Source organism: Balaenoptera musculus, chromosome 11 (genome assembly GCF_009873245.2).
Source record: "Balaenoptera musculus isolate JJ_BM4_2016_0621 chromosome 11, mBalMus1.pri.v3, whole genome shotgun sequence".
Taxonomy (NCBI): Eukaryota; Metazoa; Chordata; class Mammalia; order Artiodactyla; family Balaenopteridae; genus Balaenoptera; species Balaenoptera musculus.
The window spans coordinates 72057433-72085025 of NC_045795.1; the positions used below are offsets into that span (position 1 = coordinate 72057433).

The 27593-nt window shown below is 37.8% G+C and overlaps 1 protein-coding gene across 1 annotated transcript in view; it reads right to left on the bottom strand.

The window, feature by feature from the left end:
* Nucleotides 1-512: 512 nt before the first annotated feature.
* The window catches only part of DNAH12 (dynein axonemal heavy chain 12), a 235027-nt gene continuing 207946 nt past the window's right edge, over nucleotides 513-27593 (bottom strand). The window contains exons 64-75 of the mRNA XM_036869723.1: nucleotides 21489-21639; nucleotides 21026-21279; nucleotides 20682-20822; nucleotides 19004-19141; nucleotides 17473-17706; nucleotides 17003-17191; nucleotides 15106-15209; nucleotides 13350-13554; nucleotides 4373-4510; nucleotides 3825-3916; nucleotides 2121-2188; nucleotides 513-900 (exon numbers count right to left, since the gene is read on the bottom strand). Of these exons, the coding sequence (XP_036725618.1) occupies nucleotides 710-900; nucleotides 2121-2188; nucleotides 3825-3916; nucleotides 4373-4510; nucleotides 13350-13554; nucleotides 15106-15209; nucleotides 17003-17191; nucleotides 17473-17706; nucleotides 19004-19141; nucleotides 20682-20822; nucleotides 21026-21279; nucleotides 21489-21639 (1905 nt within the window). The 3' untranslated portion in view covers nucleotides 513-709. The remainder of the gene's footprint in view (nucleotides 901-2120; nucleotides 2189-3824; nucleotides 3917-4372; nucleotides 4511-13349; nucleotides 13555-15105; nucleotides 15210-17002; nucleotides 17192-17472; nucleotides 17707-19003; nucleotides 19142-20681; nucleotides 20823-21025; nucleotides 21280-21488; nucleotides 21640-27593) is intronic.

The following is a 27593-nucleotide window of genomic DNA, read 5'->3' on the forward strand; positions in this document are numbered from 1 at the left end:
AAATAATAAGAATAATAACTACTAAAAATAACAAAGAGCCCACTTGGCATTTCCAATTAAATATGAAGCAGATGCCAAGAAGCATGATACCACCTCAAGTGTGTAGGATTTCCCTCCAGTCATCTAACTGTCTTTGCATGTCAATTCACTGCTTTGCGTTTCCTTTCCTTGTCACAGGGGTACTGTGAGAAATGGAACTAACGTTTTAAAAGTATGAAGGAAGGGGTTTCGTTCTGAAATTGTTTCAGCATTTTCCTTATTTACAATTTATTTATTTATGTATTTGAAATGTTTGTGTATAATCACTTCACATAGGTGAGTGGAAATTATTACTGAAGCTGATGAAATGACTTAACACTTGTGAAACAGATAATTTCTGATATTAGTTAAATTTTATCCAGTCTTCCCAAATCTGTTTTTCACATATATATCAGACTAAAAAGAGGAACTAAATAAAAGTTTAAAGGATTTTTCACATTTCTTTTCATGTTTTTCTTCCACAGATGTCTGTGATCTTGAGAGTCCATGTGGAAGGCTGTACTCCAGTTGAGACTCGTACATCAGGGAGGAGAACAATGCAAAGACCACTCACAAAGATCATTGAAAAGAATTACACCAAGATACTTGGGTTTTATAATATATATATTTTCAAGTAAGTGAAGGCAATATTTTTTTAACTTCTTTCAGATGTTTTCTTAATTTGTCCAATTTAGTCATCCAACTGACAAAGCAGAGCAACCCCACGTTTGATCCAGTGTTGAGTGGGTTGGTCTGTTTTCAACAACATTGCAATGACAAAGTTAGTAGAATGTCCTGTGGTGGAAAGAGTTCCTTTACGTTCACTTGTCTTGTAAAGAGGACAGACATAGGCATTCGACTTCACAATCTGAGACTTTTTAGCTTGAAGAAAAAGGAAATATATTCATTTGATAAAAGGAAAACAGCCAATGGTACTAAAAGAACAACTATTTATCTTGTAATAAAATGACCAGTACTAAATCTAAGATCATGATTATGATATTGAACACTTTAAAGTTATTGTTGTTGTGTTTTTACAGTTGGCATATAATTATGGTTGTGAAACAAGGTAAATGATTTCATATGGTGCATGATTCTAGGTCTGGAGGACAGGAATTGATTTTAAAGACCTGATCACTTAGCAGGTATGAAAACACTCAAGAGGACTTGGGAGAGAAGGAGAAATTAGGGAAGAAGGAATAAATTACAGCATAGGTAATGGAGGAGATGCAGAAAGAGAAACACAGCTGCTTAGAGCTCTAATACAAGAAATCCATAAATTAGAAGCTGAAGTTACTATTTGTTTTCAGCAGGTTATTACTAATAAAAATATACCAACTCTTACCTACTCACAAAAAGAATCTATACACAATCCTTGAAAAGCCAGATATGAGATATTAGGAATCTTTCTAAACTGAGGCCACATTTGTCATAGTTACAAATGAACTGCTTTAATAATAAAAAATGCTTAATGGGTTGAGTGGTGATTGGGTAATTTATAAAGTTTTCATTTACAGTTATTTGAGAATTTAAAAATAGAGAAGAAAGAAAAAACAAAAGAATGAGCTTCAATTGTTCAGATTTGGTGGGGAAATGATGATTGCAGAAGGAGGGAAGGAACAAGTAGGTTTCCCAAGGGAGCAAAATTGGCCTCCACCCCGTGTGGCTTGCAACATCTGTACCTTGGGGCACCTGGCTGGCTCCTAGGCCTAGGAGTTTCTTATAGCCAGAAAACTCTAGTCACTAGCTGGAGACTGTGTCAAGCCTATTTGTGTCTCTGAGAGGTATGCAAAGGCACTTCAGAATCAAAATATTGATGGGAAGCTCTAGACTGAAAAAGGAGAAGTGTAGGGGAGGGGCAAAGGAAACGTTATATCCCATGGGATAAGAGCAAACAGAGGCAGAATAATATTCCTAAAATAATATAAATGCAACCCAAAAAGGGGGAACAATATATTTCCATTGTAAACATTAAGTCAGTATTTACTATAATTGAACAAAATCCTAATAGGTTTGAACAGAGACTTATTTGGGGAAGCAGTTATAATATCTATCATTATCCTTCCTAAAACTCTACAAAGTTCTGTTAGAAATATATTTACTTGGTTTTATCCATATTACGGGCATCAGGTCAAACAGAAGTTTGGGGTATTGTTCGGCAAGCAATCCACTGTGAAGAGAAATTGACAGATGTTTACTAGAAATAAAATAAAATTTGCATCTTAGAAATTGCTACTTAGCTATTGGGTTTTAATACAAGAGAGGACCAGAGATATGCAGGAAAAGAAATGTAAAAACAAAACCAAACAAAACCAAGGAAGAGGCAATGAAGAATCGAGAGAAACAGAAGAAAAATATGGAAAGGCAATGTGTCAAACAGTGGACACATATCAATTCCTGCCATTTTAAAAGTACTGTCCATGAGGCAGACACTATGCTGTCACATTTAACCTTCCCAGTAGTCTTGTCCCCATTCCTAATTCTATTTCACAGATGAAGAGTGGAAGCTCAGAGAGATTGAGTACTTTTCTCACAGTAACACAGCTCTTAAATGCCAGCATGAGGATTCAAACATAGATCTATCTATCTAGAAAATGTGGTTTATTTTCCCTATGACCATTGTTTGTTTGTTTGCTTGCTTGTTTGCTTGCAAGAGGAGGGAAGAAAGGGATGAAAAGATGAATACATATATAAGGAAACGTAAGTTAAGAGAAATGTCAGCAGAACGATGAAAATGAAAAGAAATAATCAAATGAACTATGTGCAGATAAGTCTCCTCATATCCCTGTCTTAGAACCATCTCTGTAGAACCACCTTCATGCTCCTTCTTAAGTGACTTTCCCTGCCTCGGGCTTTAGCCCTCCCTTGAGAGCAAAGTGTAACCCTGACTCTGGAAATAGAAGATTATGCTTAGTAATGGATTGTTAAAGAGCAGGGCTTCAAGGGAAATAATCTTTCCCCTTCTCATATGTCTGTGTGTGTATATATATATATATACACACATATGCACTGTTTAGTTTCCTAAGCTGGAAATTCAGTATTTATTTAAAATATGTACTTATTATGTCATCAAAATGCAAGAAAAAGTTTTCCATTCACCAGTAGAAATGGGAACTTTGGGCTTCCCTGGTGGCGCAGTGGTTGGGAGTCTGCCTGCCAGTGCAGGGGACACGGGTTCGAGCCCTGGTCTGGGAGGATCCCACATGCCGCGGAGCAACTGGGCCCGTGAGCCACAACTACTGAGCCTGCGCGTCTGGAGCCTGTGCTCCGCAACGAGAGAGGCCGCGATGGTGAAAGGCCTGCGCACCGCGATGAGGAGTGGCCCCCGCTTGCCGCAACTAGAGAGAGCCCTCACACAGAAACGAAGACCCAACACAGCCAAAAATAAATAAATAAATTAATTAATTAAATAAAACAAAACAAACAAACAAAAAACTACTAAAAAAAAAGAAATGGGAACTTTACTATACTATAAACTGTTTGAAACTGAGGTGTGCCTACACATTACCAAACAGAACGTAACTGTTATAAAACAGAAGGAAAATAATTTCAACTAACTTTTCTACTAGTAAGACCATTGAAATATTAACTCAAAATTGTTCAGAACCTGAAATTACTCACTCATTAACTGTTCGAGCCTGAGTAATGATTTATGGCAAGAATTCTGATATTATTTATTACTTGTCGTATTCTCTAGAAGAAGTCTTTTGGTTGAGGGGGATGGCAGGGGGGAAAGGTAGCAGACAGCTTATCTCACCTATGATTCAGCTACAACTGAATAGGTCCTTGCAGTTGAAACTACTGACCTTGTTCTGTCCCAGCGTGCTCCATCCAGATATAATCCGTGGATATAAACGCCATCTTCTGGTGTTCCCTCAGATGTATCAGAAGAAATAACCTGAAGGCAGAAGCACACACTAGCAATGATTTCCTCCCTAGACAACTTTGTCTCATAAAGAAAGCAGTAGCTAAATCTTCAGAACATATTCAGGGAAACTCTTCCATATAATAGCTTCTTAAACTGTAAGACTTTTTCAGTAAAATGTAAATCTAAAAATATATAATACAATTCCTTTTGACATATTTTATATGGTTTTACTGTACCTCATATTAATTTTTTGCTAAGATAGAAAAACAGCGTTAGATTATTTGAATTGAATATTGAGATATATAAAAATTCTCTCACAAAGATAGCAAGACAAATATTATATACTTTCTTCATGAACACAAAGAATGGAAAGAAGTAGAATTGTTTGTAATGGGCTATAAAAATATGAATTCCCCATATCCTCCTTGCTTAAATACATGCCTTTGATGTAATGATATACTCTGGAGTTTAAGGAGTTTACTGTACCTCAAATTCATATCCTAGTAAATCAATAGGGATGGTATATTTTCTGGCATAATTCTGCATCGCTCCAGTTAAAAAGGCTTGGGTGAAAAAGAAACCTGAGAGCCAAAACACACAAGGTTTTCCTGAATTATACCAGTCCTATAAAGGAAAAAAAAATGCATTATGTTCATTTTTCAACTTACTCAAGAATCACCTGACATACAATTCCTGATTCTGGTTTTTGTGTATGTTGCCCACACTTTCCATCACAGGACTCTCTTTCCTGACACCAAACACACAACCTATCTTGGCCCTTCTACCTTTTATCCCTTCTAGTTACTCTTCTTGGAAAATTCAAACTAACCTTAACATTAACCTGAATAAAACAAAATTTGAAAGATTCAAATCTTCTGCAAAAAGGCAAATGTAAATTATTTGAGGGTTTATTACATTACTTAATACCACTCAACTGAAGAGAGAAAAAAAAATACCACTCAAAAGCAACCATCTTGGGGCTTCCCTGGTGGCGCAGTGGTTAAGAATCCGCCTGCCAATGCAGGGGACATGGGTTCGAGCCCTGGTCCGGGAAGATCCCACATGCTGCGGAGCAACTAAGCCCGTGTGCCACAACTACTGAGCCTGCGCTCTAAAGCCTGCGAGCCACAACTACTGAAGCCTGAACACCTAGAGCCCGTGTTCCTCAACAAGACAAGCCACCGCAATGAGGAGCTCATGCACAATGAGGAGTAGCCCCTGCTCGCCACAACTAGAGAAAGCCCGCACGCAGCAACGAAAACCTGGCTCAGCCAAAAATAAATAAATAAAATAAATAAATTTATTAAAAAAAAAAAGCAAACATCTTTAGACATCTTATGCATTGTCTAACTATAGCCCACATGTGTTGGTTCCAGTTCCTTAATCCTCTTAAACTCCCTGCCTCCACAACCACTATCCCTGTTCCAGTTTAGATAGCCTGGCCTTCCTTCTGTATCATGTGTACCTCTTCTTGTTTCTTCCCTCTCTCTGCTCAGTACATCTATAACGATGCTGCCAGAGTACACTTCTCCATGCATGGTTTGGATCAAGTTTTAGCATCTTTAATTCTTCAGTGCTCTACTACTACCCTACCAAATTAAAGTCTAAAACATCTTAGTCTCCTATTCAAGATACTTCACAACCTGGCCCCAAATTGTATTTATAGATCCATCCCTTTTAGTTCCCCTTTAAACATCTTACATTCTAATCAGAATGTACTTCTGGTGGTCTCTTCTCTGCACTGGGTGGACATCTGTTGTTTTTTCTGCTTATCTTAAAGTGACACAACTCTTATATCCCTCTGGAGGATGAACCCTCCTACACTTTCAATCGAAACACTTCTGGTGGTGGAAATGCACCTTCTGGAAGTGGGCATGTCATTCATGCCTAGCTGATCATACCTGCAGTCATAGTGACTGATTCAGGAATGGACATGTGACCCAATCAAAGCCAGAGATGTAGAGACTTTTGGGGAAAAGATTCACTCTAAACTCTTTGAAGTTTTGTGGATGTAAGGCCAGAGTTGCTGTTGCTATCCTGCTACCATCAGACAAGAACCTAACTGAGAATGGAGTTAACCCACAGAGACTGGAGCCGAGAGAAGTGCAAGAAGCCAGGATCAGGCAACCACATTTGCAGCCTAGGCCAAATGCTGTCTGGAATCACTTTACTCCCTGGCTTTTTCAATTACATGAGGGAACAAACTTAATTTTTGCTTATGTCAAATTTTTTACAACAGAATCAATCCTAAATGATATAGTGCCTTTCATCCTACAGCTGTCTCTTAAGTCCTCTTCCTTTATTTGGAGTGTCCAAAACCATTCATCATTTAGACCAGCTCAAATGCTACCTCATCCAATAAACAAACTCTGCTTTCCTAAGTTAAAAGAACTCTCTCCCTTCTTTGAATTCCCAGAGCATCTTATATGTTGCTCTTAGCTTTTTCTTAGATACATAGATTATCTTCCTGTAGGCTATTGGCAACTTGAAGGTAACCTGGCAACTTTATCCAGCAACAAAGCGCTTTAGACAAAGTGGGTCTCAATTCACATTTGAATGAACACATGAATTAATAAAACGAACTTTGTCCCTGAGTGAGCAGCACACTATGGGAAGAAGCCAGCTTTGCTCCCTGGGAAGAAGAGAACAAACCACTGCTGGAGACGTTGCAACAGTACAAGCTGTCAGATCAAGAAGAAGAAGAGAAAGAGATGGAGCTTGACAAGGGTACAAACCGGGCAGAACTAGTACCATGCACAAGAAAGCTATAAGAACCCAGAAGGCAAGTGTATAGAACATTACCTTGCTCACTCCAGGGCTTCATTTAGCCAAGAATGTCATGAGTGTCTGGGTCAGCTACTTACATACAATCTCTGAATTAGCTACCATTTACTGAGCGCTTAGTGCATACGGTGTAGGCACTAAGTAATTTACATGCATCACCTCATTTAGTCCACGAAATAATTCAGTGAGTTAGGAATTATTCCTCCCATTTTACTGATGAGGAAACTGGGGTGTAGAAAGATGAGTATCTTGCTCAAAGTCACACATATACTAAGTGTCGGATCCCAGATTTAATCTGAGATTCCAGCCAGTGTGCAAAAAGCTTAAAAAAAAAAAAAAAAGGCACAGGCAGGAGGAAGGGAAGGTAAGTAGGGTGAACAGTGAGAGAGAAATGAGAAAAGAAGAAAAAACTCCACATGACTCAATTTGTTTAATTTGTTAACTCTAAGAATCATTGGGAGGTAAAGTCAAGAGTCCAGGAGAGAGAAAGATGATGGGAAAACTGTACAGCTTCTGTAAGGGTAAGAAAACAATGGGGAAGATCCATTCAGGGGAAGATTTGTGGTGAAGGATGATAAACATGCCCAATAATGAGTGAGATTTTCCTTTCTCATTCAAACAGAATGATTCCAAGGGGAAAGCCAAATTCGGAAAGTAGAGAGTTTGATATGAACTTTATATTAACAATAACAACAAAGGAAATTTGTCCTGGATATTATTCCAGCTGGCACCATGCCAGGACCCCTCTAGGGGACCAAGCTAAAGACTCTTCAAAGCCCTTCAGGAACAAAGCAGTATACGAGAAATGTAAGCAGTTCCGATTAAAATTTCAGAAAAGTTTAGGAAATGAAAAAAAGCAAGATTATGTCAAGGGGAGGATGGAATTAACTATATGTCAGATGCTTTTGATAAGGGACAGAAAGAGGCTGGTACATACAGGAAGAAGTCAAACACATGTCATAGACATGTTGGCTAGAAATCACCCAGGTGCACCTATTAAATTAGAAAAGATTAAAAAGGAGAACACTAATTACTGAAAAACAGGCACTCACATTCACTATTGATAGGCCTACAATTGCCTAATTTTTACGTAGGGTGATTACATAGTGTATATCAAAAGCTCTAAAAATATCCAAAGGGAATAGATTAAAGCATTAAAAGAATAAAGAACCACTGATCAAGAAGGATTTTCTAGGAACACAAGGATGGTTTCACACTTGGAAATCTAGTGATATAATTCAATGCAATAATAAGCTAAAAAAGAAAAAAAAATCACATCATCAGCAGTAAGTGCTAAAAAAGCATTTGGAAAAATTAAACAATTTCTGGATTTTATGAAAGAATAGTTCACATTTACTGAATGCCTATAACTGTTACCATATGAAATAAAAGTGCCCATTTTATGGATGAGGAAACTGAGGCTAGTAAGTGGCAACTCTTCTAGAGCCTAAACACTTAAAATCCCTATTATAGGGACTTCCCTGGTGGTGTAGTGGTTAAGAATCCACCTGCCAATGCAGTGGACATGGGTTCAATCCCTGGTCTGGGAAGATCCCACATGCCATGAAGCAACCAAGCCCGTGCACCACAACTACTGAGCCCGCTCTCTAGAGCCCGTGAGCCACAAATACTGAGCCCCTGTGCTGCAACTACTGAAGCCTGCATGCCTAGAGACTGTGCTCTGCAACAAGAGAAGCCACTGCAACAAGAAGCCTGCACACCACAACGAAGAGTAGCCCCTGTTCGCCCAACTAGAGAAAGCCCGCACACAGCAATGAAGACCCAATGCAGCCAAAAAATAAATAAATTTTTTTTAAAAATGTAAAAAAAACCCCTTAGATTCTGATTCTTTTGTTAAGTGTATAATCTACATAAAAAGATCCTATAAATTAATTTTTAAAAAAATTTTCAAAGAAATATGGGCCTAGGAGATGAAGAGGCAATTCAAATCAAAGAGGAAATAAAAAAACACCTAGAAACAGATGAAAATGAAAACACAACAATCCAAAACTTATGGGATGCAGCAAAAGGAGTTCTAAGAGGGAAGTTTATAGAGATACAAGCTTACCTCAGGAAATAAGAAAAATCTCAAATAAACAACCTAACCTTACACCTAAAGGAACTAGAGAAAGAAGAACAAACAAAACCCAGAGTTAATAGAAGAAAAGAAATCACAAAGGTCAGAGCAGAAATAAATGAACTAGACACTAAAAAAAAAATAAAATAGAAAAAATCAATGAAATTAAAAGCTGGTTTTTTTAAAAGATAAACCTTTAGCCAGACTCATCAAGGAAAAAAGGGAGTGGGCCCAAATCAATAAAATCAGAAATGAAAAAGGAGAAGGTACAACTGATTCCACAGAAATACAAAGGGATTGTAAGAGACTACTACGAGCAATTATATGCCAATAAAATGGACAACTTAGAAGAAATGGACAAATTCTTAGAAAGGTAAAATCTTCCAAGACTGAGCCAGGAAGAAATAGAAAATATGAACAGACCAGTTACCAGTAATGAAATTGAATCAGTAATTTAAAAACTTCCAACAAACAAAAGTCCAGAACCAGATGACTTCACAGGGAAATTCTACCAAACATTTAGAGAAGGGTTAACACCCGTCCTTCTGAAACTATTCCAAGAAACTGCAGAAGGAACACTTCCAAACTCATTCTATGAGGCTAGCATTACCCCGATACCAAAACCAGACAAAGACACCACAAAAAAAAAAGAAGAAAATTAGAGGCAAATATCACTGATGAACATATTTGCAAAAATCCTCAACAAAATACTATCAAGCCAAGTCCATTAAAAGGATCATACACAATGATCAAGTGGGATTTATCCCAGGGTTGCAAGGATTTTTCAATATCTGCAAATCAATCAATGTGAAACACCACATTAACAAATTGAAGAATAAAAACCATATGATATCTCAACAGACAGAGAAAAAGCTTTTGACAAAATTCAGGATCCATTTATGATAAAAACTCTCCAGAAAGTGGGCATAGAGGCAACATACCTCAACATAATAAAGGCCATATATGACAAACCCACAGCAAACCTCATACTCAACAGTGAAAAACTGATAGCATTTCCTCTAAGATCAGGAACAAGATAAGGATGCCCACTCTCACCACTTTTATTCAGTATAGTTTTGGAAGTCCTAGCCACAGCAATCAAAGAAGAAAAAGAAATAAAAGGAATCCAAATTGTAAAGGGGGAAGTAAAACTATCACTGTTTGCAGATGACATGATACTATATATAGAAAATCCTAAAGACACCACCAAAAAACTACTAGAGCTCATCAATGAACTCAGTAAAGTTGCAGGATACAAAATTAATACACAGAAATCTGTTGCATTTCTATACATTAACAACAAAGTATCAAAAAGAGAAATTAAGGAAACAATCCCATTTACCATCACATCAAAAAGGACAAGAAAGCTAGCAATAAACCTACCTAACAAGGCAAAAGACCTGTACTTTGAAAACTTTAGGACACTAATGAAAGAAATTGAAGATGACACAAACAGATGGAAAGATAGACCATGTTCTTGGATTGGAAGAATTAATATTGTTAAAATGACCATACTACCCAAAGTAATCTACAGATTCAATGCAATCCCTATCAAAATACCAATGGCATTTTTCACAGAACAAGAACAAATAATTTTAAAATTTATATGGAACACAAAAGACCCTGAAGAGCCAAAACAATCTTGAGAAAGAAGAACAGAGCTGGAGGAATCAAGAGCCCTGACTTCAGACTATGCTACAAAGCTACAGTAATCAAAACAGTATGGTACAGGCACAAAAACAAACACATAGATCAACGGAACAGGATAGAGACCCCAGAAATAAACCCATACACTTATGGTCAATTAATCTATGCCAAAAGAGGTAAGAATATACAATGGAGAAAAGACAGGCTCTTCAATAAGTGGTGCCAGGAAAACTGGACAGCTACATGTAAAAGGAATGAAATTAGAACATTCTCTAACATCATATAAAAAATAAACTCAAAATACATTAAAAACCTAAATGTAAGACCAGACAGTATAAAAATCCTAGAGGAAAACATAGGCGGAACACTTTTTCACATAAATCACAGCAATATTTTTTCTGAATCTGTCTCCTAAAGTAAAGGGAATAAAAGCAAAAATAAACAAATAGGACCTAATTAAACTTAAAAGCTTTTGCACAGGGCTTCCCTGGTGGTGCAGTGGTTGGGAGTCCGCCTGCCAATGCGGGGGACATGGGTTCAAGCCCTGGTCTGGGAGGATCCCACATGCCGCGGAGCGACTAGGCCTGTGTGCCACAACTGCTGAGCTTCTGCTCTACAGCCCGTGAGCCACAGCTGTTGAGCCCATGTGCCACAACTACTGAAGCCTGTGCGCCTAGAGCCTGTGCTCTGCAACAAGAGAAGCCACCTTAATGAGAGGCCTGTGCACTGCAACGGAGAGTAGCCTCCTCCGCTTGTTACCACTAAAAAGAAAGCCCGCATGCAGCAGCGAAGACCCGAGGCAGCCAAAAATAAATAAACAGATAAATAAATTCAAAAAAAAAAAAAAAAAAGCTTTTGCACAGCAAAGGAAACCATTGACAAAATGAAAAGACAACCTACTGAATGAGAGAAAATATTTGCAAATGATATGACCGATAAGGGATTAATATCCAACATATAGAAATAGCTCATACAACTCAACATCAAAAAACAAAACAAAACAAAACAAACAGCCCAATTAAAAAATGGGCAGAAGAACTGAACAGACATTTTTCCAAAGAGGAAATGCAGATGGCCAACAGGCACATGAAAAGATGCTCAACATTGCTAATCATCATGGAAATGCAAATCAAAACCACAATGAGATATATACACTACCAAATGTAAAATAGATAGCTAGTGGGAAGCAGCCGTAGAGCACAGGGAGATCAGCTCGGTGCTTTATGACCATCTAGAGGGGTGGGATAGGGAGGGTGGGAGGGAGACACAAGAGGGAGGAGATATGGGGATGTATGTATATGTATAGCTGATTCACTTTGTTATAAAGCAGAAACTAACACACGATTGTAAAGCAATTATACTCAAATAAAGATGTTAAAAAACACACACACACACACACAATGAGATATCGCCCTGCACCTGTCAGAATGGCTATCATCAAAATGAACACAAAAAACAAATGCTGGCAAGGATGTGGACAAAAAAGAACCTTTGTACACTGTTGATGGGAATGTAACTTGTTGCAGGCACTGTGGAATATGGAGGTTTCTCAAATAACTAAAAATAGAACTAACATATTACCCAGCAATTCCAGTCTCAGATATATATCGTGAAAAAAACAACACTAATTTGAAAAGATACATGCACCCCAATGTTCATAGTAGCATTATTTACAATTGTAATATACGGAGGCAGCCTAAGAGTCCATCAACAGATGAATGGATAAAGTAGATGTGGTATATTTATACAATGGAATACAACTTGGCCATTAAAAAGAATGAAATTTTGCCATTTGAAGAAACAAGGGTGGACTTGGAGGGCATTATGCTAAGTGAAATAAGTCAGACAGAGAAAGACAAATACTTTATGATGTCACTTATATGTGGAATCTAAAAAATACAACAAACTAGTATATACAGGAAAAAGAAGCAGACTCACAGATATAGAGAACAAACTAGTGGTTACCAGTGTGGGAGTGCAATGTAGGGGTGGAGGAGTGGGAAGCACAAACTACTGGGTGTAAGATAGGCTCATGTAATAACTGTAAATGGAAAGTAACCTTTAAAAATTTTACAAAAAAATAAAAACAAACAAAAATAGTCCCATGAAAAATCAGCCTAGGAGATGAACAGGCAATTCACAGGAGAGAACACAAATAGCAAACACACATACCAAAAGAAGCACAGACTCACTAATAATCAAAGAAACTCAAACTGAAACAAAGATATGGTTGACCTATCAGATTGGCAAAAATTAAAAAGCAATGTATGAGAAAGCCTATCTCTCCACATCTTCACAAGTAGGGTTATTTTATTATTAGCTTCTATAGTGAAACAAATAAAGCGTTTGTATAATAAAAGGGCAACTGAACACTGAGAGGTCACATACCTATGTGAATTTCCAAAACGTATTTTGGGGGCTCTCCCCATCCACTATCCTCACATAAGCATCAACCATAGGATGGGGGCAAGCGGAGGAGTTGGGGAGGAAAATGAGTGTGCTGCCTTACACATCCTTTATGTGTGAGATTGCAGGGTGAAGGGTTCGGAGATTTCAAAGCACCCATCTTTTCCCTGGTTTTATGAGATAAGAGATAAGAAGCACTGATTTCTAGATAATGGCCAATTATTGATAAATCCAAGCCTCAGGCTCTTTTTGTGATTTACCATCAGTAGGAAAATCACAAGACCAAGTTGTGAATCTTCAAAAATATAAATGTCACATATTACTTGGGTTTGAGTAAAATAAAATTTTAATTTTCTACTTAGTACTTTGAAATGTGTGTAATTTTCAATATTCTAAAATTTTGGTTAGATTACCATGAAACTACTAATCCATTTCATCTAACTCAGAGACATTCAAGTGACCACAGCCAATTTCTAGTATCTCTTCAGTCAACCAAAAAAATGAAATAATATATACATTATAATATATATATTATATATAATTTTTAACCTGTAAAAAGTTCAGCCGGGCTAGAAAGTCTGTGATGTAACTTCCTAGGGGTTTAAGACTTGGGTATGATCGTTGGGCCCATATTTCTGGAACCTTTCCAACAAGCAGACTGCCAGAGAGTGCCTCCAAAGCAGAATCCATGACAACCACGCCCTTAATAGCTTTTTCAAGGTCCTGTAGAGTGTTGCGTATTGTTTTAATTAAACTGCAAGGAAAGAAATTGTGTCATCAACATATATTTGATAGTAAATACCAACATACAGTCTTTCTAGAAGAAGAAATGGCAGGATACCATTCACAGCTTTATGGGAGTGTATTCCCAAAGTGTGGTCACCTCCCACTTGATAATATAAAGTAATTTTAGGTGATACTTGGATGAACATTTTTCATTTTATTTATTACATATGTATTTTTAAATATAGAAAATAATATAACTTGCATATCAAAATTTCTGCTTTCAAGGTATTATTGCTTAAGACCAGGCAAATTTAAACAGAGAATGATTTAAGGAAAAATATCAGGTAAATAATGTTACAGGTGACATGCAAATATGAAGAAAGTTATAAAGGTACGATACAATGGCTGAAACTTTGGAAACACTGAATTAAAACATACAGTGTATATTCATTTATACCCTTGCAAGTACTTTGTTTCCCACTTAGGCCCAAACTGCTAAGAACACCATAAATATACCTGAAGTGAGGGTTTTAGCCTAGAAGCCTAAGCAACTGAGAGATAGTATGTTATGATATGTAAATACATGTGGTCTTTGTATAAGAATTACTAAATTAATTAAGGCATCACAGTGTTTTAATATGCTTTATTTTAAAATTTCAAAAAGTCTGGAAACTGAAACAAACTTGGAAACACTAGAAAATTCATAACCAAAACAATTCTCCATTCCTTAAGCCAGTATTGAACTGTAGAAAATTCAATTTGAAAATTCAAAGCAGGGGCTTCCCTGGTGGTACAGTGGTTAAGAATCCGCCTGCCAATGCAGGGGTCATGGGTTCAAGCCCTGGTCTGGGAAGATCTCACATGCCGTGGAGCAACTAAGCCCATGCACCGCAACTAGTGAGCCTGCGCTCCAGGGCCCGCGAGCCACAACTACTGAGCCCACGTGCCACAACTACTGAGCCCACTTGCCACAACTACTGAAGCCTGCGTGCCTACAGCCCATTCTCCTCAACAAGAGAGGCCACCACAATGAGAGGCCCGCGCCACAACAAAGAGTAGCCCCCGCTCGCGGCAACTAGAGGAAAGCCCATGTGCAGCAACAAAGACCCAACACGGCCAAAAATAAATAAATACATTTATTAAAAAAAATTCAAAGCAAATAATTTGTTTGCTATTTTAGGGTACCTAGTCAATCCAGATAGACTCAGGAAGAAAATGGGGGGGGGTGTATATGTGTCAGTGGTAGAAAAATGACAAGAGATGTATTTACACATAGACCAAGATAAGGCTCATTCCATCTTTAGTTCCTGAGGAGAAGAGCAATGGATGGATGAGAAATTATGATTAATGAACATTTTTAACCAGTAAAAGGAGATCTCTATTTCATCACCATTTTTACATTATAAAAGATACCTTCCCTTCTGGGGCAGAAGATTATGCAACTTTAAAAAAGGAGAAAAACTCTAATGAAATGGCAAGTTTTGATAATTTTTTCGTAAAATTTTAATTCAATACCAGTGTATCTTTTTATCAACTTTGGTTGGTAGCCTTCTGAATAACTGGGTATAGAGCTCCTTACTTGTTAAATCTTTCCATTTCTTGTACTAAAACAGTATTCATGCTCTCTTCATATCTCACGGGATACTTGAGTAGTGCTGATTCAATGTTAAAGTCATTTGGTAGCTAAGAGAATAGATTTTGAAGATCACATATTACTCTCAGAATAAATAATTAGTTTCATTCAGCTATAATATCAATTATAGCTAACATGAGGCAATTACTATGTGCCAAGTATTATGCTAACTGCTTTCCAAACACTATCTCATGTAATCCTTACCATTCACTATTAGGTGGCCATCATTTTCATTTAAGTACAGAGAGGTTAAGTAAATGTCCAAGGGTACAGAGTCCAAAAGTGGTCTGTTTAAATCCATAGATCTCTAACACTAAGGCCCATGCTCTTTACTACAGGACAGAGTACTATGAAGAAGATATACATTTCTGAAAAGTTGTGTAATTTTCTTTTGTAAATTGAATCTTATTTTCCATTAATAAAACTGATTTACCATTTCATAACTCTTTTTTATTTACTTCCAATAAATTATCAACTGGCTCAAAATGGATTTGCTTACACCACTATCAAATAATTAATGTGTAAATGTAGCAAGGTTCCAGGGCATAGGGAAAGAGAAGGCCATTGAGTGTCTGATTTCAATGAGGCATCTCAGAGACACTTGAGGAGAAGTGATAAAGGGGACTTTGGGGTTGGTGATCAAGCCCCAAGACAATGGAATTCACACTCTTAAAGGGGCAAAGGAATTTCCCTATGGGGGAACTCCCATACTAAGAAAGTTGAGCTGCCCAGACTGTCCCCAGGCCATGGTCCTTTGGCGGTACAAAAGAATTCTAAGTCATATTAGGTGGTGTCACTCAAGGCACATTTGGCTCAGCACAAACATTCTACCCCAATTAAGTCCTATATGCCACTTCCAGGTAACTTCCTGCTAGGGATCTTGTAAGAGCCACCATTTTGGGAGGGCAAGAACCTTGCCCCGAAGAGATAAACCACACAAGAAGAAGGGGCTGAAGGTGAGAAGAGGCAAATGGCAGAAGCAGCAGTCCAGGGGTGGAGGCTGGAGGAGGCTAGTTTGATTTTACCCAGGGGTAGCAGGCAGTGTTGCTCCCTTCTCCTCTCCAGTGGCCACAGCCAGGCTTAAGGTGAGGAGGCTCTACTTAAGGACTGGTGTAAGGCAAGGGTACCAACTGTGAGAGTAGAGTAGGTGCCATCCGTGGATTTTCAAGGCAGAGGGGGTAGGGGTCAGGTTCTGCTCTGTCAGAGTGCCTGACACTGAAATATGGGGATAATTATAGTATTTATCCTGGAGGGGAGTTGTGAAGATCTGTGCTTAGGACCATAAAGTCCTCCTAGTAGTTCTTTATTGAATTTAAGACACAGAAAAAAGTGAGAAAAGAGAGTATCATTCCACTTTACCAAGAGGGCTAAGTACATTGGGCTGTAGTATGGGGAAAAAAAGGCTGTAGCTGTTAATTTAGTGCTGATCTTATTTCCCTGTGCCTCCTCACTTCGGAAGGTATAGATTAAAAACCATTCCCTCCTTGAACCAGCAAGTTCAGACCATTTCCTCCATTTAAAAAAAGTAGGCCCACCATCTTTATTTAGAAATGATAATAAATCATATATTCAGTAGCTTATCCACAACCGTAGTTACTAAGAACTTACTATTTGCCAGGCATTATGCAAAGCACTTTAATTTAATGATCTCCTTAATGTTCACAAGAACCTTATACAGTTGGTACTATTATCACCACTTTACAGATTTGAAAACTAATGTTCAGAAAGGCAAAGTATCTCACTCAAGGTCATAATGCTGCTAAATGGAGTTTTCAGATTGACATTTCAGTGCCATTTTGATTTATGTTATATTACAAGTAACATATCTTAAGCTAAACATTACCTTGTTGAGAATATCTTTGGTCATTTCTAGTAGAATCTGGTCAGCACTTCCTGAGGATCCTGTCTGTTTGGAGCCTCCTTGGGTGAGGAGCAAGGACTCAAAGAGGATTTTCGTTTGTTGAAGATCTTTGGAGATATCAACATTTTCATGTAATCCAAATATCTCAGGGTGTTGAGTAAATGGAAGTTTCTACCAGAAAATAGATTCAACAAGCATCACATTTTCACTGGATACGTTAATTCATAAGGTAGACATGTGCAGACCAAAAAGGGTTAAAAATCAACTAAACATCAAACAACAGAGGAATCAAACTTTTCCAGTTTTCAGTAACTACTAGAAACAAAATATATTGAAAGCTGATTGAACCATAGTACTTGTCTAATCCTATACATTATGGGGGACTACTTCACTATTTGTTTTTTAGAAAAATCACACTTGAATCTAACACTATTTTCAGTGATATCAGTTACCTTAATGAATTCAATGTACTCATTATAAGTGCCTTTGGGAGGTGCAAAATAGTTTCCACTGGGAGAAAACTTATAATGAGAGTTTTCAATTATGTGAGGGTTATAAAAGTCAGCCAGCATGGTTAAGAGGAGACGTCTGTCCCAATCATCTGTCACTCTTCCTCCATAGTTACACTCTCCAGTCAGGTAAGAGATAGCTTCAAATGGAATTGTATCATATTCATTTATAAATAACTGAAACAGAGGAAAAATGAAATGAGAAAAACCTTAAAGTATTTCACTTCATTTCCATTTTAAGATGGCCTTAAATATCTATCAATCAATCAATCATCCATCAATCTATACACATGGAAGTGGGGTTGGAAGAATTATCATCATGGTTGTTTTGAAGCCCCATGTCATAAAGGCCCTTATCACAGCACAGAAGCAGAAAAATACAATATTCTGTGGTTGTCTAATTGGATTAATATATTTGGTAAAACATGACAGAAATAATGGGAAAGTATTGGAGTTGGACAGACCTGAGTTCAAATCTTACCTCAGTGGGTAAATTTACTTCTTAGCTTTGGTTTTCTCCAAAATAGGGATAATACCCACCTTACAGGGTTGCTGTGAGAATTAAAATTCATGTAAGTAATGTGCCTAGTTCAAAGTCTGAGTGAGTAGGAATTTATAGCGGACATTTGATCTTTTTTCTTTGGTGGGGGGCTGCTGACCATCTCATGCATCTCACGTTTCACTGTAAGTCTACAGAAACTGAAAAGGCCGACCACTCACTTTCTCAGCCTCCATTATGGCTAAAGCCTAGGCTTGTGACCTGGGCTTGGAAACTCAGTTGTAGCCATCCTAGACTGAACTGGGGTTTAGGGTGCAAAGAAGCAGGAACAGCAAAGAATTTTTTTGATGACATCAGAGAGTGTGCAATAGACTAGTGTCTGTGTGGCAGTTATGAGAGCTGTGGTGTCTAATATTTAACAAGAGTAGAAGGAATGCTGTTACCAGACATGATATGATTCTGGATATGACTGTGGATGCCTTGGCTCTCCAGCCATCTTGGCGATTCTGTGACCTACCCAATATTCTTTCAATAAATTCCTTTCCTACTGTTTTTGTTGACTGATAGAGCTAAATTGTAGATCTGAGTGGAGGCTAAGAGTAGAGTACAGTGAGGACCTATATAAAGCCAACACTGAGGAGGGCACTGCAAAAAGAAAGAACTAGGGTCCTTGATGGCAACACTTTTGTTGAATCAACCAACTCCAGAGTCTGTCCTTCCTCTGCAACTCTTTTTCATGTGAGATAAAAAGTTTCATTATGGTTTAAGCCAGTTTGAATCAGGTTTCCCATTATTTGCAGCAGAAAAATACAGATGGAGATTATGCTTTATAAGCCAAAATTATAATTATTAATACCATCTAGCCAACTATTAGTGGTGTTGGGAGAACTGAATAAGTCATTCTAAGCAAAGGGAATTGCCTAGGGCCTGGTACACAGTGATCCTCCATCAATGTTAGTTCCTTTCTAATTTTACCTGTAGTTGTCGAATACTGATGCGTAAATCTGATTCATTAAATCCATATGGAATATTCCAACCAAGAGGACCAAATTTCTTTCTCTCTTGCACAAGGGCATGAAAAAAACAAACTCCAAACAGCAACTTCTCCCATGCCTTTAAGATAAAAATATGCAACAAGAAAAAATTCTGATCAGATTTCCATTACTAAAATGAGGGGAACTGATAATCTTTCATTATAAGATTCTATGATCATATATCTCTACAAACTTTTATGTAGAAAGACCATCTGAAATAATGCTTACTATAAAAAGTATTAATCTTATGACTTATCCAAAACCTCCAAGCTAGACAAACTACAATAACATTACACTTTATTAAAATGCAATAGTGCTGGAGAGACATGCCAAGATGGCAGAATAGGAAGACCTTGAACTCACCTCCTCCCTTGATACACCAAAACTACAACTACTTACAGAGCAACTATCTATGAGAACAACCTGAAGGTAGAAGAAAAGATTTTCCACAACTAAAGACATAAAGAGAGAACCCCAAGATGGGTAGGAGGATCAGAGACATACTGTAGTCAGGACCCAGGTTTGCTGACCCACAAATGAGAGGAATATCACAATTATAGAGGTCCTCCCCAAGGAGTGAAGGGTCTGAGCCCCACATTGGGCTCCCCAGTGTAGGGACCCTGAACTGAGAAGACAAGCCCCCAGAACGTCAGGCTTTGAAAGCCAGCAGGGCTTATGTTCAGGAGAGCTGGTAGGCTATAGAAAACAGAGACTTCCACTCTTAAAGGGCGTGTGCGAAATCTCCCTTAGTACTGATGTTTCCTTCCATGCAGGGAAACTTCAATTAATGTAACACTCCTGGATTTTCTCCATCCTTATACTCACTGGTGGAGGGAAGAGTACCTATCTGATGGGTAAATTTGGGAAAAGTCAAGCAAATATGCTTTGCTCAGCTTTTCCCTTTTCTCTCTTAGAAGTGAGCTTCCTGCAGCGAAGGAAGTTTTCCTCTGTTCCTCTGGGTAGATAAACGTACTTAATTCTGGGTTCAGTAATACTAAGCCCACTTGTTCACAGATGTAAACTACATCTTCCAACCTAGTCTATATCAGTAATTAAGGTTATAATTTGGTTCCCCTATGTTTGTACTTTTTCCTGTTTCTTAACTGGTAAGAATTTGGGCAGAGAAAAGGAGTGCTATTTATCGGAACTCCTAACGTCCTCAATACCATGTGCAAAACTTTTTTACAAATGGATACATTGAAGAGTGTTATTAATATGTCAAAACATTATTACTAGAATTTCCATGAAGGCAGATTTTTTTGGTCATGGCAGTGTCTATTTTACTCTCACTGCATTATATCGTACCTAACAAACATATTTGTTGAAAGAATAAATAAATAATGTTAAAATAGATTGCTACTCTTGGGTCTTAATTGTCTTAATCAAATGCACTGTTGGACTTTTGTACAAACTAAGAAATATTCATTCATTCAACAAATATTTATTTGATTATCTACTACATGGGAAGCAGAACACAAACAATTGGGAATAAAATAAGATAGGTACAATTTCTATCTTCTTAGGAAATGCCTAAAGTTTAATATTAAATAAAATATTTATGTTTTCATATTTTTTCACTATAAAAACACATTTTAAAAGTTCCAGAGGCTGAATATTACCAGTTCCTTTCCCTCGCATCCATTGAAAAACTGAGGATCAGAAACTGGATGAGTGAGATATGATTGGAGGAGATTTAGCCGAAGACCCGTAGGAGGTTCATTAGTCATTTTTACTCCATTCTGTAGAATTGTTACTGGGAACTAAGACAAAATAAACAAAGAGCATTACTCTAGATAACCAACTCAAGTCCTAAAAATACATACACTAGTGGATTAAAAATAGGTATAAGGGAGGACTCCAGAAATATTTTTAAAACCTCTTAAGGTTAAGCATTTAAGATATACAATGTATCAATAACAGATAACCAAATAAATGTACTAAACTCCATAGGAAATAAATATACTTTTGGAGATGGGTAACTTGTGAGCCAAAGCCTAAAGGATGAGTTACAGCCTTCGGGAGAAAAATCTTCACATATTTTTTCCAACATGGGCATCCAGGAGACAGCGAGGTGACAGTTCTGTAGGCAAACCCAAGTTCCTTCCTCTATTGCTGCGTTAATCATTTTTGTTGCAATTGGTCCTTGTCCCTGTCCCAGTGAAATAGCTTGAAATTTATTTCCAGACATAGCTTTATCATTTGCAAATTTCAGTAGGCCTAAGAGGGCACAAAAAAAAATGGTTTCACTGCTTACTCTAAAATTATAAAATATGCCTTATGTTTCAGTGTATAAGTATTTAATTGTGAAAAATTCTAGTTACCTTTCCTTATAAATACCGAATTTACTGATTTACACTCATCTAAGAAATAGATATTGAACAAAGATGATTTATTTATAATTTATTAAGTTGACATTATGCACTTACTGGCCATGGGATCTGCTCCTGGAGATAACACAAAAATTAAGGGAATGGTGCAATTTGAATCCAAATAACTCTTTGTCAAATCAAATGGTGGAGGCTCTACAAACTTTTTCCCTAGTTTGTCAGTTACATAGTTAGTTATGGCTGGAGTTATCTGTTGAAGAGAGAAAAAATACCATCTTTAGAGTAACTTTTATTTCACATAACAACTTTGGTTATTACTGAAAACCGACAGAGTAAACTATGAGTCTAATGGATAAGGAAAGCATGCAGCATATCATAGGCAAAGTGCTAATTTTCCTAATACAGAAAAGGTATCTATAAATTGATGGGACAAGACTAACAATCCAAAAGAAAATGGGCAAAGATAAACAGTTTATAGAAAATGAAATAGAAATGGATCTTAAACATATGAAAAATACTCAACCTCATATAGTATAGCAGAGACTGCAAACTGTCCCCATTCTGTGTCTCCTTTTGGTAACAGAACCCCAAGTTTTCCCAACCTTTCATGCAGCTAGATGTGGCCATGTGACTAAGTCTTGGCCAGAGAAATACAAATAGAAATTATATATGGAGCTTCCAGATCCTATTTTTTATAAGGAAACTGTTTGCCTTCAACACTCTCTTTTCCTGTTCAACAGATGTGGTGTTCATGACCCAGCTTCAATCTCACTGACAAGGACCACACTTTAGGAGTCTTCTCTAGCATGAGAGAAGGGACTTGAATCTCTGGATGATCTCAAGAACAGAGGTGCCTTGCCAGCCCTCGAGCAATACTCTGGGCTGTTAGCAGAGGTAGAGAGATTAACTTCTATTTTATTTCAGCTACAGTATTTAAGGTCTCTTTGTTACAGCAGCTTTGTCTATACCCTAATACTTATAAATAAGAAAAATACAAATTATAATTATACTTAGATACCATTTTTCACCATCAGATTGTTATATAAATGGGACAAAGATAGCCTGTGTGTATTTACCCCTGGATTGTTTATTTTTCACAGTAGGCTAAAACCTGTTAGCTCAAAAGTCCACTGGCACCAAACTCAAAATGCTACATATTCAACTGTTCTAAACATAGCCCAAATTAGCAGATTTTTAACCATTTAGAGTCTGCCTACTTTTCACCCAACATCTGCTAGCCATAAGAAGATAATCCCCAGGATATAAAGACCCCAAGCCACTGCTGCCCTTCAGAGCTCTGACACAGAGACTCCCAGCCGCCATGCTGATGAATAATGTTGCCCAGACACAACACAAGTCCCCTCTCCATTAGGAATTCCCTTGTCTTCCCCTCTCCTTTGGAGTTGTGGACCTCCCCTCACTCCCAGCCTCTGGACAGACACCTGCTATGAGGGATTTCTTCCTCCCCAACAAACAAACCCGTCAAAGTAACATCTAATGAAACTCACGTGTGCTGCTGCCACCTCGATCAGCCCCAGAATCCTCAACCCTTCTGCACAGATTGGCAAAGATCCAAAAGTTTGGCAACAGGGCTTCCCTGGTGGTGCAGTGGTTAAGAATCTGCCTGCCAATGGCAGGGACACGGGTTCGAGCCCTGGTCTGGAAAGATCCCACATGCCGCAGAGCAACTAAGCCCACGCACCACAACTACTGAGCCTGTGCTCTAGAGCCCATGAGCCACAACTACTGAGCCCATGTGCCACAACTACTGAAGCCCGCATGCCTAGAGCCCCTGCTCCACAAGAGAAGCCACCACAATGAGAAGCCCGCACACCGCAATGAAGAGTAGCCCCTGCTCGCCGCAACTAGAGAAAGTCTGCACGCAGCAATGAAAACCCAACACAGCCAAAAATAAATAAATAAATAAATAAATAAATTTTTTAAAAGTTTGGCAACATACTGTGTGGGCAAAAGTACAGGTAAACAGATATTTTCATACACTGCTGAGGAAGAGCAATCTGGTATAACTTTCATGGAGGGCAATTTGAAAGTATCCATAAAATTACAGAGGGCAAATCCACTGACACAGCAATTTTGTTCCTAGGAATTTATTCTGATATATAGTTGCACATGTGAGAAATGACTTTTGAATAAGGTTATTCATTGCAGCGTTTTTATAATAGATAATATATAAATATTATAAAGATCCATCAATAGGAACTGGCTAAAGAAATTATTGTACACTCATACAATGGAATACCATGCAATTGTTAAAAAAAAAGAAAGAGAACACTATTTATGAACTAGTAGAGAAAAAAGCAATATGCAAAACAGTGGATGCTACCGTTTGTGTTGAAAATAAATGGTAAAAGAATTTATATGTATGTACATTTATATGTGTATAAAAGGACAACAAGAAGCAGATAACATTAACTGCTTGAGAGGAAGGATGATGAATGACTGAGAGATGGAGACTGGAGGCACACTTTTCGTTGTATTCATATATTCATGTGATTCAAAACAGTGCATCAGTTTTGAACCACAGGAAGATGTGACTTACTTATAAATTATATTAAAATTAATTAAAAATAAAAGAATGCTGTTCATCAATATTAGCAGCAGAAAAATCAGTACAAAGAGGTATCAGACATTATCTTCTAAATGCCAAACGACTTTCTAAAGGGAAACTGTAGGAATCTGATGGAGAGAGGAGTGATCATCACAGGCTTCTTTGGTCCTGGAAGGTTTGTGGAATACATGGGGAGGAAGGATAGAGGCTTCTATATGGGTAATTTACTGTAGTTGTGAGCAATTCTGTAGTTTTAAATAGTAGAAGTTTCAAGGAGAAGAATAGTAGAAGTTTCAAGGAGCTTCTATATGGGTAATTTTGTGTAGTTGTGAGCAATTCTGTAGTTTTAAATAGAAGTTTCAAGCTGAAAAGAGGTCTGATTAGCCAAGCTAATAAGACTGCAAAGCTGTACTTTTGTCATTATTCTACAGGTATTGACAGGCTCCTGAAGGTTTTTTTAAAAAAAGAGATCACAATGACATAGCAGCTTTTTATTTCTTTCTTTAATAACTACACATGAGCAATGATGAAATCTTTTTCATCCTTTTACCATTAACACCATGTATAGTTTCTACCTAGCACAGTAGATCTTCAGTATACATTTTTAAGGAAAGGGAGATGCTGAGGACACAGAGACCTTGCTCCACATTACCCGACGCACTGGCCAGGGGCAATGCTCCCTGATATGATGTAACTGCAATCGAGTATGATAGTTTTCTATAGAAAAAGTATCTTGTTCCAGTAATTTAACATGAGAAGAAATTATTAGATTTTCTATAATATTAAAATATATATTTTAATCCTTCATGTAAAATACTCTAGAGAAGAAATTATGGAGACTTAAACAGACCTGGATATGGCCTTTGTGATGATTTATTTTATGTGCCAGCTTGGCTAGGGCACAGTATCTAAATACCTGTTAAGGTATTTTTAAAATAAGATTAACATTTAAATCAGTAGACTTTGAGTAAAGTAGATTACTCTCCATAATGTGATTCGGCCTCATTCAATCAGTTGAAGGCCTTAAGAGAAAAAAGACCGATTTCTACTGAGGAAGAGGGAATTCTGTCAGTAGACCACCTTTGGTCTCAAGCTGCAACATCAGCTCTTCCCTGGGTCTGCAGCCTGCAGATTTTGGACTTGCCAGCTGCTCACAATCATGTGAGCCAATTCCTTAAAATCAACGGAATCCTACTGATTCTGTTTCTCTGGAGAATCCTGACTGACACAGACTTTAACTGAATTTGGTTTAATGCAATTAAATTCAACTCAACTCACAGATATTTATTGAGATGTCCAACCATCTGCCAGGTACTGCTTTAAATCCTGGAGATATTGAACAAAATAAGACACGGGTCCTGACCTCAAGAAGCTCAGAGTCCAGTGGGAGACCCTAACAAATAAACAGGCAATTATTGTGTATTCCAGTGTGGTCAGTGTGGTGTTTAAGCACAGGATCCCAAGCATGGCAGACAAACCAGTAACCCTACACGTGGCACTGAAACAACATCTCCATTGGTCATCAGAGAGCCATTCTGTGGAATGCAAATACACAGGGGTTTCCCAGATGCAGAGCTACTCATTCCTAAGTTTACCATGAACAAGGGAAGCTATTTGTGATAAAATAATGAATAAAGCACTGTTTTGGCCTTCAAGGGACTTATTTTCTAGTGAAAGGAACATATATATATATATACATACAACTATCAGGTAGGAAAGAATGAGGTACATTTTAACAATGTACAAAGGTCTTTGGGAGTTAGAGTAAGGAGAAATACTCAGAAGTCACGTAATTATATAGGCCTCTGTTTGAACATACTCAGAGACTGAATGAAGCATTAGATGATGCTCCTTGTGAAACTTTACTAAAAACATAAAATGTAAAAAAAAAAAAAAAAAGGAAAAAGAAAAGACAGGACCATTGCAATCACTTTCAATACCTTCATTTTATATGTGGTTGTAACTGGAACTCAGAAAGGTGAAGTGACTTACTCAAAGTTTTAAACTACATATATAAGCATAGCTTTTAGTTTTTTGGGGTTTTTTTTAACATCTTTATTGGAGTATAATTGCTTTACGATGGTGTGTTAGTTTCTGCTTTATAACAAAGTGAATCAGCTATACATATACATATATCCCCATATCTCCTCCCTCTTGCATCTCCCTCCCACCCTCCCTATCCCACATCTCTAGGTGGTCACAAAGCACCGAGCTGATCTCCCTGTGCTATGTGGCTGCTTCCCACTAGCTATCTATTTTACATTTGGTAGTATTTATAAGTTAGCTTTTAGTTTTTTGTTTAAAATTTTTCCTTTCGTAACACTATAACACTTTTCTCGAGTGTATGAAAATTGGTATCAGCCTATTTATTTCACCTAAAGAAAGATTTTTGTGCATGTTTGAACTAATAAAATTATGACACATTCAAGATTTTCTACTATCTTCTGCTTCTAGTCAATATGGAGGAAAGGGACCAGATTTACCTTCTTGCCATAAAGAACTAAAAAATGGGCAATGTTAATGAAACAGCCATTTTCAGACATAAGGCTGTTCAGACAATAGGTGGTACAGGATAGTGATCCCTGACAAAAAAAGAAACAAACAAGGTGAGACCTATCATTCCCTTGACTTTCCTCTGGGAGATACATTCCAGACTGTGTAACAAGGAGAGCAACTGAAAGTAGTACAACACAGTGTTGCTGAGTTGGGAAGACAGGAATCAGAGTTCAAGGAGGCTCAGGCTGCTGGAAGTTTCAGAGTTCAAATTTGAAGGGAAGTATCCAGAGAAAGAGCTCGGAAATCTGCATAATATTGTCCTTGTATCTTTGCTGAACACCATGGTATGTATACATAGGCCAAGCAAAGAGTGACTGGGGAGCTGTGAACTTGGGATATGAGGAGCTACCAGAGTTCATGAAAGGCTGGGAATCATTCAAGTTCCCAGTAGCCACAATGGAGAGTCCTTGGTGATCACTTGGGGCATTCAGTAAAGGCCCTAGAAGGGCCACACTTTAGCCATGGAACTAAACTATCCATGGAGTAAAGGCTATTCTATACCTGCACTAACAAATCTTAAAACAATCTTTGAAAGGAGCAATCTGAATTTAACTGTATAGTCAAAGGGGTAGGTAAACCTTTTCTATAGAGAGCTAGATAGTAAATATTTTAGGTGTTGTGGGCCACATACAATTTCTGCTGCTTATTCTTTTTCTTTTTTTTTTTAAATTTACTTATTTTATTTAATTTATTTTTGGCTGTGTTGGATCTTCGTTGCTGCATGTGACCTTTCTCTAGTGGCGGCAAGCGGGGGCTTCTCTTCGTTGCGGCACGCAGGCTTCTCATTGCGGTGGCTTCTCTTGTTGCGGAGCACGGGCTCTAGGCGTGCAGGCTTCAGGAGTTGTGGCATGCGGGCTCAGTAGTTGTGGCTTGTGGGCTCCAGAGTGCAGGCTCAGTAGTTGTGGCACACGGGCTTAGTTGCTCCGTGGCATGTGGGATTTTCCCAGACCAAGGCTCGAACCTGTGTCCCCTGCATTGGCAGGCAGACTCTTAACCACTGTGCCACCAGGGAAGCCCTATTATTTTTCTTTAAAACAACCCTTTAAAATGCAAAAATCATTTACAGTTCATGGGCTGGA